Source organism: Staurois parvus, unplaced genomic scaffold (assembly GCF_062004578.1).
Source record: "Staurois parvus isolate SC_StPar_1 unplaced genomic scaffold, SC_StPar_1.0 ptg000575l, whole genome shotgun sequence".
NCBI lineage: Eukaryota > Metazoa > Chordata > Amphibia > Anura > Ranidae > Staurois > Staurois parvus.
This window is the reverse complement of record NW_028318371.1, coordinates 1,421,664-1,439,852: the sequence shown is the minus strand read 5'-3', so window position 1 is coordinate 1,439,852 and position 18,189 is coordinate 1,421,664. Positions and strand designations below refer to the sequence as shown.

At 45.0% G+C, this 18,189-nt stretch overlaps 1 protein-coding gene and 1 long non-coding RNA gene across 2 annotated transcripts in view; one reads left to right on the top strand and one right to left on the bottom strand.

The window, feature by feature from the left end:
- LOC149450295 (uncharacterized) overlaps positions 1 to 18,189 on the top strand; it is a 1,099,640-nt gene that overhangs the window by 168,561 nt on the left and 912,890 nt on the right. The gene's annotated exons all lie outside the window — the stretch shown is intronic.
- Positions 17,396 to 18,189, bottom strand: part of LOC149450309 (cytochrome P450 2C20-like) — a 54,752-nt gene continuing 53,958 nt past the window's right edge. Inside the window, exon 10 of the mRNA XM_089692032.1 lies at positions 17,396 to 18,086. Coding sequence (XP_089548158.1) covers positions 17,890 to 18,086 — 197 coding nt within the window. The 3' untranslated portion in view covers positions 17,396 to 17,889. The remainder of the gene's footprint in view (positions 18,087 to 18,189) is intronic.

Sequence of the window (18,189 nt, the reverse complement as noted above, 5' to 3'; positions counted from 1 at the left end):
TTCTTCTCATTCTTCTTTTCATTCTTCTTTTCTTCTTCATGAAAAGAAGAATGAGAAGAAGAATGAAAAGAAGAAGAAGAATGAGAAGAAGAATGAAAAGAAGAATGAAAAGAATGAAAAGAAGAAGAATAATAAAAAGAAGAATGAAAAGAAGAAGAAGAATCTTTTCATTCTTCTTCTTTTCATTCTTCTTTTCTTCTTCATGAAAAGAAGAATGAGAAGAAGAATGAAAAGAAGAATGAAAAGAAGAAGAAGAATGAAAAGAAGAATGAGAAGAAGAATGAGAAGAATGAAAAGAAGAATGAAAAGAAGAATGAGAAGAATGAAAAGAAGAATGAAAAGAAGAATGAGAAGAAGAATGAGAAGAATGAAAAGAAGAAGAAGAAGAAGAAGAATGAAAAGAAGAATGAAAAGAAGAATGAGAAGAATGAAAAGAAGAATGAGAAGAAGAATGAGAAGAAGAAGAAGAAGAAGAATGAAAAGAAGAAGAAGAAGAAGAAGAATGAAAAGAAGAATGAAAAGAAGAAGAATGAAAAGAAGAATGAAAAGAAGAAGAATGAAAAGAAGAAGAATGAGAAGAAGAATGAAAAGAAGAATGAAAAGAAGAATGAAAAGAAGAAGAAGAATGAAAAGAAGAATGAAAAGAAGAATGAGAAGAAGAATGAGAAGAAGAATGAGAAGAAGAATGAGAAGAATGAAAAGAAGAATGAAAAGAAGAATGAAAAGAAGAAAAGAAGAAGAAGAAGAAGAATGAAAAGAAGAAGAAGAATCTTTTCATTCTTCTTTTCATTCTTCTTCTTCTTCTTTTCATTCTTCTTTTCGTTCTTCTTTTCATTCTTCTTTTCATTCTTGTATCTATGGAAACAAATATATACAATGTTTCAACCACTGTATGGAGTGAATGTCAGAGAACTGTCAGAAATAGAGGAGCTCTGCAGATACACTTTTTGCCGGCTTGGAATTCTTCTTATTTTCATCCTACTTCTTCTTCTTCTTCATCCTCATCCTCTTCTTCTTCTGAGGATGAGGATGAAGAAGAAGAAGAAGTAGGATGAAAATAAGAAGAATTCCAAGCCGGCAAAAAGTGTATCTGCAGAGCTCCGCTAAGTGTATCTGCAGAGCTCCGCTAAGAAATAGCGGAGCTCTGCAGATACACTTTTTGCCGGCTTGGAATTCTTCTTCTCATCCTTCTTCTTCTCATCCTTCTTCTTCTTCTCATCCTTCTCTTTCTCATCCTTCTCCTTCTTCTCATCCTTCTCCTTCTTCTCATCCTTCTCATCCTTCTCATCCTTCTCATCCTTCTCATCCTTCTCATCCTTCTCATCCTTCTCATCCTTCTCATCCTTCTCATCCTTCTCATCCTTCTCATCCTTCTCATCCTTCTCATCCTTCTCATCCTTCTCATCCTTCTCATCCTTCTCATCCTTCTCATCCTTCTCATCCTTCTCATCCTTCTCCTTCCTCATCTCCAAGGGCATTTAAATTAAAGGTACAGTGCTCTGCACTAATTTAAAGGCTCTCTGAAGCCTAGAAACCCTTTTTATAAGTTAAATTCGTAGCGAATAAATTCGCATCGAATCGAATTTCTTCCTCAAATTCGGCGAATCAGCCGAATCGAATTTTTGAATAATTCGCTCATCTCTAATGGTAACTTTTGTTTTGTTTGTTAATTTTTTTTTACTCATTTAACATATATTTACATATTCCCATTTAAAAATAGCACACAATTAAAAAAAACAACAACTTTATTTCATTTGTTAATAACTTTGCAATGCTTTGTACCAGAATCATAATTTTGGTGTCATTTTAAACAGGACAAATTGAAGCATAAAAGGCGCACATTTCATGTGCAGGAACATGATTTATTTTTAAACTAACATTGCTCAATAAGAGAAAATGCAGTTTGTTTACATAGTTACCTAGATGGTAAGGTTGAATAAAGACTCCAGTCCATCCAGTTGAACCTGTGTGGGTGTGTATGCGTGTGTGTATGTCCATATCATGTCCCATATCCCTGTATACTACATTCACCCATCTCATAGGTTTTTTAAACTATCTATACTTCCCACTGACACCACCGATTGTGGAAGGGAGTTCTACATCCTTACCGCTTTACCAGTAAAGAACCCCCATTGCAGTTTAAGGTTTAACCATTTCTCTTCTAGTTTCATGGAGGGGCCATGTGGCTTCTTAAGCCCCCTGGAAAATGAATTGTTTTCTCTGTATGCTGGAATCACCCAGGGCTGCTGCTAGAAACCCCATACAGACAGCCCGATAGCCCCCCCCAACCCCCCCCCCCCACAGTTTTCTATGTTTCAGTTATGAATGAACACAGTGAGTGATTGGTGAGATTGCTTCATTATGTTCATTAGGGAAAGGAAGGGGCTGGTAAATATGGCATATTTACCCTTCCCCCACGCTCCATCCTTGAAGATCCTATTGTGTGCTTGCAGCTGCTGGTGGGAAGGAGAAGAAGGAAGCACTGTGGGGGTGGGGACACACAAGGGGGCCTGGGCAACAGGGGGAAATGTGTGGTGCACAGTGAGGGTGATGGGTGCAGCGGGGGGGTATTTACTGAAACCAATTCCCTGTATGGCTTTCTCTGCTGTGGCTGAAAAATGGCAGGAGGGAGAGGAGAAGAAGCCAGCTTTCAGCTGCTGCAGAGAGCCATGCAGGGGATCAATTCCATGAATTGCACCCCCATTGTGCAGAAGGCTGTCCCTGCCCACATTAGATTCACCCAGCTGTCTGGCCTGGGCCCCATACAGGAGGACTGGTGGTACCCCCTTATCCGCGACCCTGGAATCTCCTGTCAGGAAAGGAATCCCCGTGTGTGCAGGCACGTGAATTTAAGGAACTCTGTAAATGTGCAGACATGTGCACAAACCAGTGCATGAGCGGATCACACATGCGCATATGTGAACACGAATTCGCTTTGGTGCCACAAGGACTGCACTATTGCAGCCTGTCAGTGCCGTTTGGTCTATTGCATTCCTGTGTTCCTGATACCAGTTACTGCCTGATCTTCTGTTACTGCCCCGGTGTGCCCCTGATTCTGCTCTGATTGCCGCCTGTACTGACCCTTGGCCTGTCCTTAGATTACGTCTCTGCCTGCTCCTCCTGTCATATACCGTCTGCTGTTACCGACTCTGGCTTGACTTCTGACTACGCTCCTGCCTGCCGCTTCATTTACTTGCAAGTTGCCGACCCGGACCGTCTGATCCTGCCTTGTGCCTGTCCTTCAGCTGCCTCTGCCATCCTGTGTCAGCATCAGTTCCAGGTCATCTGCAACCTATCCAGTCCTGGGGTCCTGTTCTCCTGATGACACATCAGCATCAACCAGCGAGAGACTTTCAGGCACTCCTTCCACCCCATGATCTGGGGTTCCCTGTCACCTTACCAGGGGCTCCTGAACCGGGGCCATAAGAGAGGCCTTCCCCCGCACTCCAGGCTCCTCCATCAGGTACATTACATCACCATGGAGGTATTTGTATATCACTCTCATATCTCCTCTCAAGTGTCTCTTCTTCAGGGAGAATACATTTTGTGTTTATAGACGTTTCTCGTAATTGAGGTCCTCCAGTCCCCTTATTAGTTTTGCTTCCCTTCTCTGGACTCTCTGCAGTTCCAGCACATCCTTCCTGAGGACTGGTGACCAGAACTGGACGGCACACTCCAGATGTGGCCAAACCAGAGTTTTATAAAGTGGTAGAATTATAGTCCTATCTCTGGAGGAGATTCCATGTTTAATGCACGCTAATATTCTGCTGGCTTTGCTTGCTGCAGCTTGGCATTGCATGGCATTGCTGAGCCTGTGATCTACTAAGACCCCCAGATCCTTTTCCATCCCGGAATCCCCCAATGGTTCTCCTCCCAGTGAGTAACTTGTTTTCATATTCTTGAACCCCAAAGTTCATTACTTCTAACGCTAAATTATGACCAGAGTATATACAGAGTTCCCTCGGTGTGGGCACTGTGGATTCCGCATATATTTGCAAAATGTGTGCAAACAAAACCCTCTGTTTTTAGCGCAAACTGTTAGCCAGGGCTAATTCAGTTGTTTTGCAGGCTGGTCGGCTCATTATTTTGATATTTTGAGCCCCCCCCCCTTCAAGGTGCCTTTTAATAGGCGATTCACACTTAAGTGTATGATCCCCCGACGGCTGAAATCCATACTACAAGATGCATTTAATCTGATGGTTTTGCACATTACTGGAATGAGGAAATCTGCCATAGTTTGATGATATCTGGTGACTCAACCCCACCTGATGACGTCACCTGTATGCAGAGTTCCCATCTCCAGAGTACCTTGGAGTAGGTCTTATTTACTCCAACGCACAAGAATTTGTGCTATCTAGTTGATTCATCATTATTTTCTGAAAACTCTTCAGAGGTATTAAGTATTATGTGAATTTCTATGCTCAGATTTTCAATGCTAAATTTTAGTTTCAAATAATTTTTATTGAAAAGTTTTAACATACAGAAAGAAGGGAAAAAGGGTATATAGGCATTGATATGAAAAGAAAATTTTGAAGGTTCACATTTGGTATGCACAATGCATAACATAGGGAGAAACGACAATAAAGGATCCCCACCAACTGGCTAGGGAAACTATAAGGTTTGATTGTATTTACATGAGAGGTATACTCGATGTCTTGTGAACTTTACTGAGAACTGGATATGCGTAATTGGGGAAGGATAAGAGATAGGAGGAAACGGGGGGGGGGGGGGGGGGAGTAAGGGAAGGAGGGCACCGGTATAGTATGGGTTAGAGTATTTTAATTTTGGTATGTATCTGTAATCAATCTATTATGCAATTTGGGTTTTTTAACCATCGGGACCAATGGATTACAAATTTGTGGTAGGAGGAGTTGTGGCTGGCTATTCTTTTTTCTATCTCACATTGGAGATTAGGATCTGATATGAGGCGAAAAAATGAAGGAGTAGTAGTAGAGCGCCACAATCTAGTAATATTGATTTTGGCAGCTGCTAAAATATGTATAATAATGATACGTGAGTTTGTGGGGAATTTTTCAATGCCAATGTGTAGAAGAGCTAGGGCGGGATTTGGGGTTGCAGGCGTTTCCGTAATTGAGGTGATTATTTGGAAAACTTTGTTCCAATAGGATTTGAGGGATTTACATGCCCAGATTAAGTGGAGAAGTGAGCCTGTATCTACACAGAGTCTCCAGCATGCCCGTGATTGTTGCGGGTAGAATAGGGATAATTTAGCAGGGGTTAAGTACCATTGGTGGAGGATTTTCAGGTATGTTTCCCAATGGGAAGAGCTGTCAGGAATCAAGGAATGACCAGAAAGGTGTGGACTGACACAGGGAAATGCAGGTTTCAGGTATAGTATAATACAGGTTATTATTAGCCACCCAGATATATATATATAAACGCACAGTGAGCAAACTAACCTTCCACTAATCTTAGGAGGTGCAGGAACACAGGCGTAGTCAGGGCTGGAGAGGTGGAATGGTCGGGCCGGCCGTAGGGTTCTGTAACGACTGCCTGGTGGTACCTCTAGCGGTCCTCAGGGCAGGATTCCCCAGGGCGCGGAGTCTAAGTCCCAGTCTGCTATTCACCAGGGCCCCTGATGGTGGGGATGGACTTGGAGCAGACAGGAACCAGGTCGCGGCCCCTGAGTACACCTGCTAGTGATAGAGGGATCCGCCAGAGGTATGTGCAGGTACGGCTGGATCCGTGCAGGATGGATGGATGGCAGAGTAGTGAGCGTGGTCAGACGGGCCAAGTCAGCAATGTGCGGGCAGCAAGGTATCAAAGGAGCAGGCAGAGAATGGTCAAGGTCACAAGCCGGGTTCAGTAACTCACGGACAGCGCAGTACAGAGGATCAGGCAGAAGGATGGTCAGGGATGAGCCAGTAGTCAGAACAGGAGACGGTCAACAGGAATCAGGATCAGGCAGGGTCGGCAACAAGGTATCTTCTCACAGGAACTAGGAACAGGACACAGGGGCTCATGGGAAAACATACACCAAGGCCCAGAGCACAGGCCTGGTCATGCCTTATATACACCTTTCTGTAATCAGCCCCAGGTTTGGCTGATTGTGAGCTTCTGGCTGCTAAGAGCACCCGCTGGTCAGCTCTGGTACTGCAGCCCACACGGCAGGAGAGTCCCACCACCAGTGCTGAGAGCACCCGCTGGTCAGCTCTGGTACTGCAGCCCACACGGCAGGAGAGTCCCACCACCAGTGCTGAATCCATTCCTGACAAGAGCATTTCGAGGCTTTGAAAGTGATGGTAAAAGTCTTTTCCCATGTATGGGGAGCTAGCGGTTGAAGGAGATTATTTTCCCAGTTGGTTAGAGATGAAGTAGCATATTGCGTGTCAGTAATAAGTGTGTAAAAAGTTGAGATTCCCTTCTTAGGGTAGGTGGTCCTGTGAAAAAATTGGTATGCGGTTGCAGGGATTCCCATTTTGAGTGGTATATTTGTTTTATGGAGTGAATGGGCTATGCGCATATAGGAGAATTGTTCAGTATTGGGGAGTTGAAATTTCCTTTGAATGGCATGAAAAGAGTCTAGGTTAGAAGAGGTGAAAATGTCTTGAACGTGGAGTATGCCGAGGTTTTCCCACTTTGTCAGGTTTAAATGGGGAATGATAAAATGGAGGGATGAGAGTGGAGTAGGAGCTTGTAAATTGTCTTTATGTAGTCGGTTATAAGCGGCAAAATCATGCCAGGCTATTAGAGAGGCTTGTATGCAGGGATGCTTATGTAGAGTCTTAGCTTGAGCCAATCGGGGTATAAATAGTAAGTCAGTTATAGTATGTGGAAGGTACATGGAGGTTTCCATGACAGTCCAAACTTTTTCAGCAGTGGGGTGCCACCAGTAGAAGAGTTGGTCCAATAGGACCGCTTGGTAGTATGATTTTAGGTGTGGAAGACCGGCTCCACCTCTGGAGGGTGGGCGTATTAGGAGATTTGTGGTATATCTAGGTCTTTTCGAGTTCCATATGAACTTGTTCAACATCGTTTGGAGTTTAGAAAAGAAGGTGTAGGGAACTGGGATTGGAAGTGTACGGAAAATATAGAGTATTTTAGGAAGTATGCACATTTTAACCGTTGCTATTCTGCCTAGCATCGACAAGTTAGTTGTACGTAAGCTCTTAAGTTCCTGTGGGATGGTTTCGAGTAGTGGTTTGTAATTAGCCGTATATAGTTGGCTAACATTGGCGGATAGTTTAGTTCCTATGTAGGGGATATTTTGCTTTTCCCACGTAAATGGGAAGTGTTTAGAGAGTAGGTTTTGTGTTGCTATGGGAGTGTACAGGTTTAATATTGATGATTTAGGTTCGTTGAGTTTGTAGTATGAGACCGCTGTATAACAATGGATATGTGCACGTATCGCTTGGAGTGATTTATATGGGTTTGTTATCATTAAAATAATATCATCCGCAAAGAGACTAATTTTGTGTTCGTTGTGAAGAAATTTAATACCCGTGAACTTGGGATCATCTCTGAGGTTGGCTGCTAACGGTTCGATAAGTAAGGCAAAGATAATAGGTGACAGGGGGCAGCCCTGTCTGGTTCCATTGGTTATGGAGAAGGGCTGGGAGAGTGTGCCATTAGTCAGTACTCTGGCAGTAGGCTTGAAGTAGAGGGATAGAATCGCTGAAAGCATCCAGTTTATGTCGAATTTTTGGAGTGTGAGTGTCATAAATTGCCAGTGAATGCGGTCAAATGCTTTTTCCGCATCTAGTGATAGGAGGAGGGATGGTCGATTATCAGATTCAAGGTGATGTAGCAGTGATACTATTCGTCTAGTAGCATCAGGAGCCTGTCTACCAGGTATGAATCCTACTTGATCTGGGTGGATCAATGTAGGTAAGTATGAAAGTAGTCTGTGGGCAATTATTTTCGCATATATTTTTATATCCGTATTAAGTAATGAGATCGGTCTGTAATTTTGGGTCAGTTGTGGGTCTTTGCCCGGTTTTGGGATAGTGGTGATTATTGACCGTAGCATGTCCGGGGGGAATTCCCCATTAGAGGCAACGTGGTTATAGAGGGCAGATAAGTGTGATTTAAGGTTGGGCGCAAATGTTTTATAATATTCGTTGGTGAATCCATCATTCCCTGGCGATTTGTTTAAGGGTAGAGTATTTATGGTTTTTTCGATTTCTATAGATGAGATCGGTACAGAGATAGATTCGAGTTGGGGCGCAGTTAGATTAGGTAGGTTGGTATTGTGTAGAAAGTTTTCAATGGAGGCAACAGTAGGTTGGGTTGTATTAGGGTCGTCTTTTATGTTATAGAGGTTCTGGTAATAAGCCGCAAAAGCGTTAGCTATGTCCTGGGGGTTTGTAAGGGGGGAATGCGTGGTGGGGTGTTGAATTGTGGATATTTTGGTTTTAAGCCGCTTTTGTTTAACAGTTTTAGCAAGGAGTGAGTTAGCTTTGTTGCCGAGTGCATAGAATTTAGTTCTCGTTTTTTGGAGGTTAGTGTCGTAGTTATGCAGTAGAATGGTGCGCAATTTATTTCTATCTAGGTTTAGGGCTGTGGAGGCGTTTGGCGCTTGTTTATTAATCTCTTCGTTAAGGTGGATGGACTTCAAGAGTTGGTCAATTTGTTGGGATCTCTGTCGCTTAATACGGGAATTTAATTGTATGAGGATGCCTCTCATGTAAGCTTTGTAAGTTTGCCAAAGTGTAGTAACAGAGATATTGGGGGTAGCGTTAGTAGAGAAAAAGAGGTTATGGGCTTCTAGGATGTGCTTCTGGTGTTCTGGAGTTTTTAGGAGTGAAGAGTTGAGTCTCCAAATGGGAGGGATTGTCGATCGCCGAGCGTCGTCCAAGGAAATGTGGATTGGTGCGTGGTCCGACCAGGTTATCGTCCCAATGGTGGATGAAGTCACTTGTTATAGCATCCATTTGTCGGTAATGAACATGTCTATTCTTGAGTAGGAGAGGTGGGGGGAGGAATAGTAGGTATAGTCTCTTTCGGTGCCGTGCTGGCACCTCCAAATGTCGTACAGATCGTGGTCATGCAAAAAATGGGCAAGAGCAGGTTTGGTAGATGTTTTGTTGGAAGATGAGTCTATAACCGGGTTACTTGTAATGTTGAAGTCTCCGCCAATGATTAGCCTGCCTTGTTTGTGGTGAGAGATGATTTTATAGAGCTTGCGGTAGAATTGCAGCTGCTTGTTGTTTGGGCCGTACACGTTCACCAGGGTATGGGATATGTAATTGATCTGACATATCAGGATGTGGTAGCGGCCTTGCGGGTCTGCTATTTCCAAGATGGTGCGGAAGGAGAGAGAGTCATGGACGGCCGTGATGACTCCGTTCTTCTTTTTGGAGTTGTTCGCCATAAATATGTGGGAGTAACGGTGGAGATATAGGGTGGGTATTTTCCCTGTAGCAAAATGAGTCTCTTGTATGAGAAGTATATCGGCTTGGGATTTCCGGGCTTCTTTGGAGAGCAGCGACCTCTTGAAGGGGGAATTTAGGCCTCTAACATTGAGGGAGGCAATATTAATCATTAGTACGTGATTTATTGAGGTATAGTATTGGTAGAGTTATTCTTTGAAAGAATCGAAATTTAAGAGTCTCTTTGAGATGGAAAATAGTAATGTGGTTGTGGTATAGGTCCGGCTCGGTTACGAATGCAGGGGGAGTATTCTTTGTTGATTCAAGATTTCCTTGTTTAAAGGCATAGTATAGTTGGTGGTGCCATGGTAAAAGGGAGGTAGGGACAAAAAAGAGAGTAAAAACACACTTGCAAAAAATGCAAGTAAACTGAGTAGCTAACATTGCTACTTCAGAACTGGGGAGCTTGAACTGGCTTTGACCACCAGAGTGGTCAAGCCGATCGTAAGCAGGTAAGGTGAACATCATCGGGTCTAGGCCGATCGCCAGGTATTTGTGTCTTGAAAAGAGACCTCTGGGGGGAGTGTATAGGTGTGCCTACACATGAGGTGAGCCACGTAGTCAGCTATGTTGCCTCCATGTGATGAGCGGAGTCAGGTGTAGCGTCCTGCCCGTCTGCAGGGAGGATGTTCCAGGCTTTGAGCAAGTCTAAGCCTGCTTCTAGGGTTTTGACGGTGAAAGTTCTGCCTTGTCGCCGAACTAGTAATTTTGTGGGGAAGCCCCATTGATAGGCAATGCCATGGTTTCTAAAGGCTTTGGTAATGGAGATCAATTTTTTCCTGTTTAGTAGCGTAGCTCTGGATAAGTCCGCATATAAGTGGAGATTTGCATGTGACGGCGGGAGGGATGGTGGGTTCCTGGCTGCTATCATAATTTTTTCCTTGGTGTGGTAAAAGTGTATGCGGGTTAACACATCTCTTGGAATGGATGATGACAGGAATGGCGGCTTAGGTAGTCGATGGGCACGATCGATCGCAAGCTCAATGTCAGTGTCAGGAATGGACTTGCCAATAATGGTGGGACTCACCTGCCTTGTGGGCTGCAGTACCAGGGCTGGCCAGCGGGTGCTCTCAGCAATCAGAGACTCAACCCTGCAGTCAGCCAAAACACCTGAGGCTGATTGCAGGTGTATTTAAGGGATGGCCAGACCTGCAGTCTGTGCCTTGGTGTGTGTTTTTCCATGGGCCCCTGTATCTTGTTACCTGCATTCCTGTTCCTGTTCCTGCCTGACTGACTCGCTGCCGACCCTGCCTGATCCTGACCTCTGCTGACTTCTCCTGTTTGATCCCTGGCTTGTGACCCCGACCATTCTCTGCCTGACCCCCTGTACCTACCTGCACGTTAGTTGCTGTACCCGGCTCGTGACCTGACTACTCTCTGCCTGCTCCTCCTGTTTCTACCTGCCCGATTGTTATTGACCCGGCCTGCCTGACTCGCTTGCATTGTATGTATTATCTGTGGGTGGTTTGGTTCATTGCACTGTGTTATGTTTTCGTATTGCACTGCGTTTATGTATTGTTAGTATTAATAAATTACATTGTTTATAACATATCTGAAGCCTGCGTTTCCCTGCGTCAGTTCACACACCTCTGGTCATACCCGGAGCCCTGACATTACACCAAGGCCAGTCCTGACCAGAAGTGGCTGCACAGGGAAGCCATCTTGGCTTGTTGCTGGGAAGGATGGATCTTGATGAGGTTGTGTATTTGTCGCTGCTGGTTTTTGATGACAGAGAATATGCTTATCAGACTCTGAGGAAGTATACCCGGGATCAACTGCTAGAATGTATACGGATCGCTCATGTTCTAGTAGATCAGGGCACAGAGTTCTCTGAGGTGCAGCCTTTGATTCAGGTTTGTGCTGAGTTGGCTTCATCTGGTACCCCTGAAAGCAGGAATTACTTTTTGCCACCATTTAGTACAGACCAGGTAGAGTCCCTGGTATGGTTATTAGAGGATGATGTGGATTGCTTCTTGGAGCATTATGCTGCATGTTCACCACAGGTATTAAGGGATTGTATAAACGCAGTGCAGTCATTGACCAGACAGGCTTTGTGTAAGCTGAGCTTTGTTCAACCCATACTGCAGACATGGTCAGACTTGTTGCACCCAGCCTCAGTCAGCTTGCAACGTCATTCCTCTGCTCAAGGCACTCTTCCTACATCCCCGACAGCACCCCCAGTGACAGCCCAGTATACTCTGCTAACTACCACATACCAGTCCTCTGCTCCCACTCGCTCCACCTATCCTTTCTTTAACCCTGTAAAGAAGTCCTCTGTAGCAACTGCTCCCTCCTCTGTTCCATCTTCCAGCTCTTCTCTGTCCTCAGCTGCTCCATTCGTTTGCAGACCTGCGTTTACTTGCAGTGCTCCAGTAGTTAAAACCAGAAAAAAGCGAAATTCTTTCCAACCAGTACCATCCTGCCAGTATCCAAACCGGTGAGCCTGCCGGCTGAGAACCTGCCTTCCGTGGTTCAGCCTGATGCCTCGGCGCCCACAATTCAGCCTGATGTCTTTACCCAGCCTGATGTCTTTACCCAGCCTGATGCCTCTACCCAGCCTGATGAACTGATCCAGCCTGATGATCCTATTATGCCAGGTGACTCGGTGCCCGCTGTCTTGTCAGGTGACTCGGAGCCCACTGTCTTGCCAGATGACTTGGTGCCCGCATTCGAGCCAGACGATCCAATGCCTGATGACCCAGTGCCCGCTGTCATGCCTGGAGACCCGATGCCCGCTGTCGAGGCAGACGATCCAACGCCAGATGACCCGGTGCCCACTGTCGATCCAGATGATCCGGTACCTGATGACCCGGTGCCCGCTGTCATGCCTGGTGACCCGATGCCCGCGGTCGAGCCAGACGATCCAATGCCTGATGACCCAGTGCCCGCTGTCATGCCTGGTGACCCGATGCCCGCTGTCGAGCCAGACGATCCGGTACCTGATGACCCGGTGCCCGCTGTCGTGCCAATTGACTCAGAGCCCACTGCCGTGCCTGGTGACTCCGTGCCCACTGCCTTGCCAGATGACGCGGTGCTCGCTGTCGAGCCAAATGACCTGATGCCTGGTGACCCGATGCCCGCTGTCGAGCCAGACGATCCAATGTCTGACCCAGTGCCCGCGGTCATGCCAGTTGACTCGGAACCCACTGTCGTGCCTGATGACCCGGTGCCCGCCGCTCCGCCTGGGGGCCCGCCGCCTGTCGCTCCGCCTGGGGGCCCAGAGCCTGCCGCTCCGCCTGGGGGCCTGGCGCCCGCCACTCCGCCTGAGGGCCCTGTGCCTGCCGCTCCTCCTGGGGGCCCTGTGCCTCTGCCCGGCGTCCGGCCCGATATGCCTCTGCCCGGCGTCCGGCCCGATGTGCCGCTGCCCGGCGTCCGGCCCGATGTGCCGCTGCCCGGGGTCCGGACCGATGTGCCGCTGCCCGGGGTCCGGCCCGATGTGCCGCTGCCCGGAGGAGTCCAGCCCGATGTGCCAGTCTTTGATATCCCGCCAGTTACCACCCGGGCGGTGGAACATTTTGCCCAGCTAGGACTGTTTGGAGCGTCCTGAGGGCGCTCCTTGGGGGGGGGGGGTACTGTCAGGAATGGACTTGCCAATAATGGTGGGACTCACCTGCCTTGTGGGCTGCAGTACCAGGGCTGGCCAGCGGGTGCTCTCAGCAATCAGAGACTCAACCCTGCAGTCAGCCAAAATACCTGAAGCTGATTACGGAGGTGTATTTAAGGGATGGCCAGACCTGCAGTCTGTGCCTTGGTGTGTGTTTTTCCATGGGCCCCTGTATCTTGTTACCTGCATTCCTGTTCCTGGTCCTGCCTGACTGACTTGTTGCCGACCCTGCCTGATCCTGACCTCTGCTGACTTCTCCTGTTTGATCCCTGGCTTGTGACCCCGACCATTCTCTGCCTGACCCCCTGTACCTACCTGCCCATTAGTTGCTGTACCTGACTCGTGACCCGACTACTCTCTGCCTGACCCCCTGTACCTACCTGCCCGATTGTTATTGACCCGGCCTGCCTGACTCGCTTGCATTGTATGTATTGTTATCTGTGGGTGGTTTGGTTTGGTTCGTTTGCACTGTGTTATGTTTTAGTATTGCACTGCGTTTATGTATTGTTAGTATTAATAAATTACATTGTTTGTAACATATCTGAAGCCTGCGTTTCCCTGCGTCAGTTCACATACCTCTGGTCATACCCGGAGCCCTGACAGTCAGAGAGAGACGGGAGGAGGAGTTTGAGGTATTGTTGCAGGAAAGGCAGCAATAACTCGTTAGTAACTGATTCCGGGATCCCTCTAAATTTAATGTTATTGCGACGTGAGCGGTTTTCTAAGTCGGCCAGTTTTAAGTTGATTTGTTCGATATCAGACGTATGTTCCGCGTGAGCGTCGATCAAATCATTATGTGCCATTATTATGTCTCCCATGTTGCTTTCAATATGGCGTATTCTACGTTCCTGCCTTTGTATTGCGGTGGACATTAGATTCAATGATGTAAAAATGTCGTTATGCAAAGTTTGTCTTAGCGAAGTCAGCATGTTTTTCATAGAAACTTCTGTTAATGGTTGGTCAATTGCAGGGAAGGCATCTATCTTTGGTAGTGCCGTAGGAGAAGGTTGTGGTGGGTTAATTAGAGTCCGGCAGAAGGAGTCAGGGTCCTGGTCAAGTCTTGGCCGGGATTTGGCTGGGCTGCTAATTGTAGGGGACAGTGGGGGTGACAACTCACCAGGGTCCCCTGGGTATAGCTGGAACTGCAGCCTGGGATCTCCTTGCTGGGACCTGTAGTCCTCCTCGTGGCCGCTGCTAGTGTCCTGTGTGCTGCTGCGGGCGCCATCTTGGATATCGTGCAGGAGAGCAGGGAAGAATTTTGTGAGTTTCCCCGGCTGCTCCGGGGTTTTTTTCCTCCGGGGCATAGCTGATAAAGTGCGGGCACAGGTCAGAGAGGTAATGGAGCGGTTATTTCCCCCCAAGGTCGGTGAGTGCCGGTGTTTTACTGGCGGGTGGGCGGGCGGGCGGACGGAGCGGTGCTCAATGCACTTCCATCCGATCGCCGGCCGCGCATGCGCCCCCTCAATGCAAAAGTTTATTGCCTGTCCTGGTTAATCTGTCAGTTCTATTACTAATGATGCTATGTTGCCATGATACACCCTTGAAGGATTGCAATGGCTGAGGTTATGTATAATTGAAAACCCAATAAAGTTTCTTAAAAAAAAAAATCCTGATCACTTGCCCAGAGTAGTTCCTTGTTACTATGGTAACATTGTATTGCTTTGGTCACAGTGTGCTGAAAAATAATAGTATAAAAAAAAGAAAATGTAATAAAAAAAATAGAAACATAACAAAGAAAATACAAATTCAATTATTATTATTTTCACCAAAGAAATGTAGCAGAATACATTTTGACCTAAATTTATGCAGAATTGTTATTTATTTGCAAAATTTTATAACGGAAACAAAGAAAAGTGTGGGTTTTTTTTTCAAAAGTTTCAGGTGTTTTTTGTTTTATTTAGCAAAAAAAAAAAAACACTCAGTGGTGTTTAAATACCACCAAAAGAAAGCTCTATTTACTTGAAAAAAATTATAAAAATGTCATATGGGTACAGTGTTGCATGACCGCGCAATTGTCATTCAAAGTGCAACAGTGCTGAAAGCTGAAAATTGGCCTGGGCAGGAAGGGGGTAAAAGTGCCCGGTATTGAAGTGTAAAAGGAGTTCCCCTTCATATCTGAGGATGTTACAGGTTACTTGGTGGATACGGCTGGGGGCACAGCACATAGCTCAGCATTGTATTAGCATGCAGTCATTTGCCCAAGGGTAGTTTGAACTCTTTCGTTTTGTACTAAAATCCTCAAGAGATTTCCAGTGGAATTGCTGAAGGTAATCCTATGTTCATCTGTGTATGATACTGAAAAAGAGCTGCTACTGGTAAAATACGAATCATGAGCCCTTACACCTGCCACTGTCATGACTCTGGGGCTCTAATTACTACTCACCTAACAAATACATTTTTTGGATTCATCTAAACATTCAATCTCCTGTTTGTCCAGAATAGTTGGAAGTTGTTGAATAGCATCATGACAACAATATACAAATATTCAGAGTATTGTCTTTATATTACATTTTCTTTTCAATAATTTTTATTTTCATTTTCCAAAAACATAACATGCTCCAAGTGCACCCACAACAAGGGGGCTAAGAAATGACACAGAATAGCAAATATACATTGTATCCAAATGAATCAAACACTAAGATTAAGTCGACTGTATGGGGAGTCTGATTCAAATACTAGAGAAAAAAATTCAGACTTCGGCAAGTTCCATAAAAGCAGGTTTCATATCAATGGATGCAACCAGAAAATATGAAAGAACCTAAGAAAATACGAGCAAATAAAAAGGAATAGAATGAAGGGAGGGGGGAAGAGAGGGCAGAGAGGTACCATAGACTCAGGACCATCTCAGGCATCAACTATTAACGGCCAAAACTGGCCAGGTGCAAAGAAGGGAAAGAATAATCAATCCAAGATGCCACATTTTTGAGAAACTTAGTGAGAGAGCCCTTTAATGATCAATGAACAGAAGTCCAGCATTTTAAAGTGGTCATATGGTCTTTCGCTCCTTAAAAGAAGACAGTTGGTTTCTTCCAGGCCTGTGGAATGGTCCGCTTAGCAGACAAAAAATAAATTGGAAGCAAATTTCTGAATGAGGCAATGTAGTGGAGCTAACATGGCATCCTTAACCACTTCCCGACCGGCTGTTGTATATAAACGGCCGGACGGTGGCAGTGCAGGGTCGGGTGGCAGTTTATAAATGGCCTCCCAGCACCCTGCTTGTGCACGCTCCCTGGGAGCGCACAGCACTGAGATCCGGTGCCCGCTGTGTCCTCCGGATGCAGTGAAACACCGATCGTCGGACGGGACCTCTGTACGACCAATCAGTGATCACATGCAAAGTAGTAAGCAAGATGTCACTTGTGACATCATTGCTTACTACGTGTGAAATCTGTGAATGATCACAGAGGTCACATGGTACAAGGCTTTTCACAACAGTCTTGTACCATGTGACCATTCACAGCTCACTCAATAGTTATCAATGACTGCAAGAATGCAGACAGAGAGAAAGAGAAATGATTGCTTTTATATCCTATATGGATGTAAAAGCAATCAGTATATAAAAAAAAAAATCTTCATCACCCCCAACAAGTAGTATAGTGTCACCATGGTGACACTGTACTGCTAGGGTGACAGTGTGTTAAAAAAAATAAATAAAAATATAAAAAAATAAAATAAAAATGTAAAAAAAAAAGTTTAAAAATTATAATTTTTGGTTAGACTAATTTGGATTTTTTTTTTACTAAAAAGATAACGGAATACATTTTGGCCAAGATTTATGATGAAATATTATTTGATTGCACAATTAAAAAAAAAACAAACACTTTTTTTCAAAATTTTAGGACTATTTCATTTACATAGCAAAAAAAATAAAAATCCCAGCGGTGAATAAATACCACCAAAATAAAGCTTTATCTGTCTCAAAAAAATGGTAAAAAAATTCATTTGGGTACAGTGTTGCATGACCGCGCAATTGTCATTCAAAGTGTGATAGCGCTGAAAGCTGAAAATTGCCCTGGACTGGAAGTGGTTAACAATCGTCAGGTGAAACAGTATGTAAAGAGATCAAAGACTCTGGACCAAAAACCAGTCAACTGCAGACACGACCACCAAATATGTAAGACATCCCCTTGCTGGCCATAATTCATGAAGCATTTATCTCTACCTCTGGAGTTTGCATGGACTGTCCAAGCAGGAACCCAGTACCACCACATGAGCATTTATATTAGATTTTCAACTCTGGTGGTCTATATTTACAGTGGCCTAAGAAGCAACATTACTACATTGATCCAACAGGATAAACTATTCAGTGATATTACAATATTACACGTGTGGAAAATGCACCATATTTCTAACCTGGTTGAATTATCCTTGTAGAGTTCAATGGAGAAATACACTGATACAGGTGCTTGGATGGTGTTTATTTGCTGTTTGCTACACATAAGTTGGATTGAACATAACCTGGATTGAACATTTCATTTATAACATTTTTGTCTGGTCTATGGGCAGATTTGAAGACATGTCCACAATTTGTCTCTCTTACAATCTATGTATTTTGTATGTAACTATTTATACAGGAGCGGGGCCCAACTGATTTTTATAATATTGTTTTTAAACAGTTTGGACAGATAAAAAAAACATGCAAAAGTGTTAGTGTGTTGTATTATTATATTTGTATATTGAGGTCCATCACAAACCCCTAAGATGAGGTCCATCACAAACCCCTATGATGAGGTCCATCACAAACCCCTATGATGAGGTCCATCACAAACCCCTATGATGAGGTCCATCACAAACCCCTAAGATGAGGTCCATCACAAACCCCTAAGATGAGGTCCATCACAAACCCCTATGATGAGGTCCATCAAACCCCTAAGATGCTTTTTTCATAACAAGTTACTTGGTGGGTAATGCTCGGGGCACGGCACATAGCTTAGCATTAGACACAACGTCACGTTTATTAGCATGCAGCCATTTGGAGTCCCGACGCTCATCTCCTGGGGGCAGCTTGAAGGTGAATTTCTGGAGCAGAGCAGAGAGGAGAAGGAAGAGCTCCATTCGGGCCAAACCCTCTCCGGGACAAACACGCTTTCCTGCAGAAGAGTTGAGGTTGAGGAAAATGAGGCAGAGTTATGAATCCACACAAACAACATGGCTGTTTTACTCTGTTTAATATTTTATCAAATGCATCAAAGA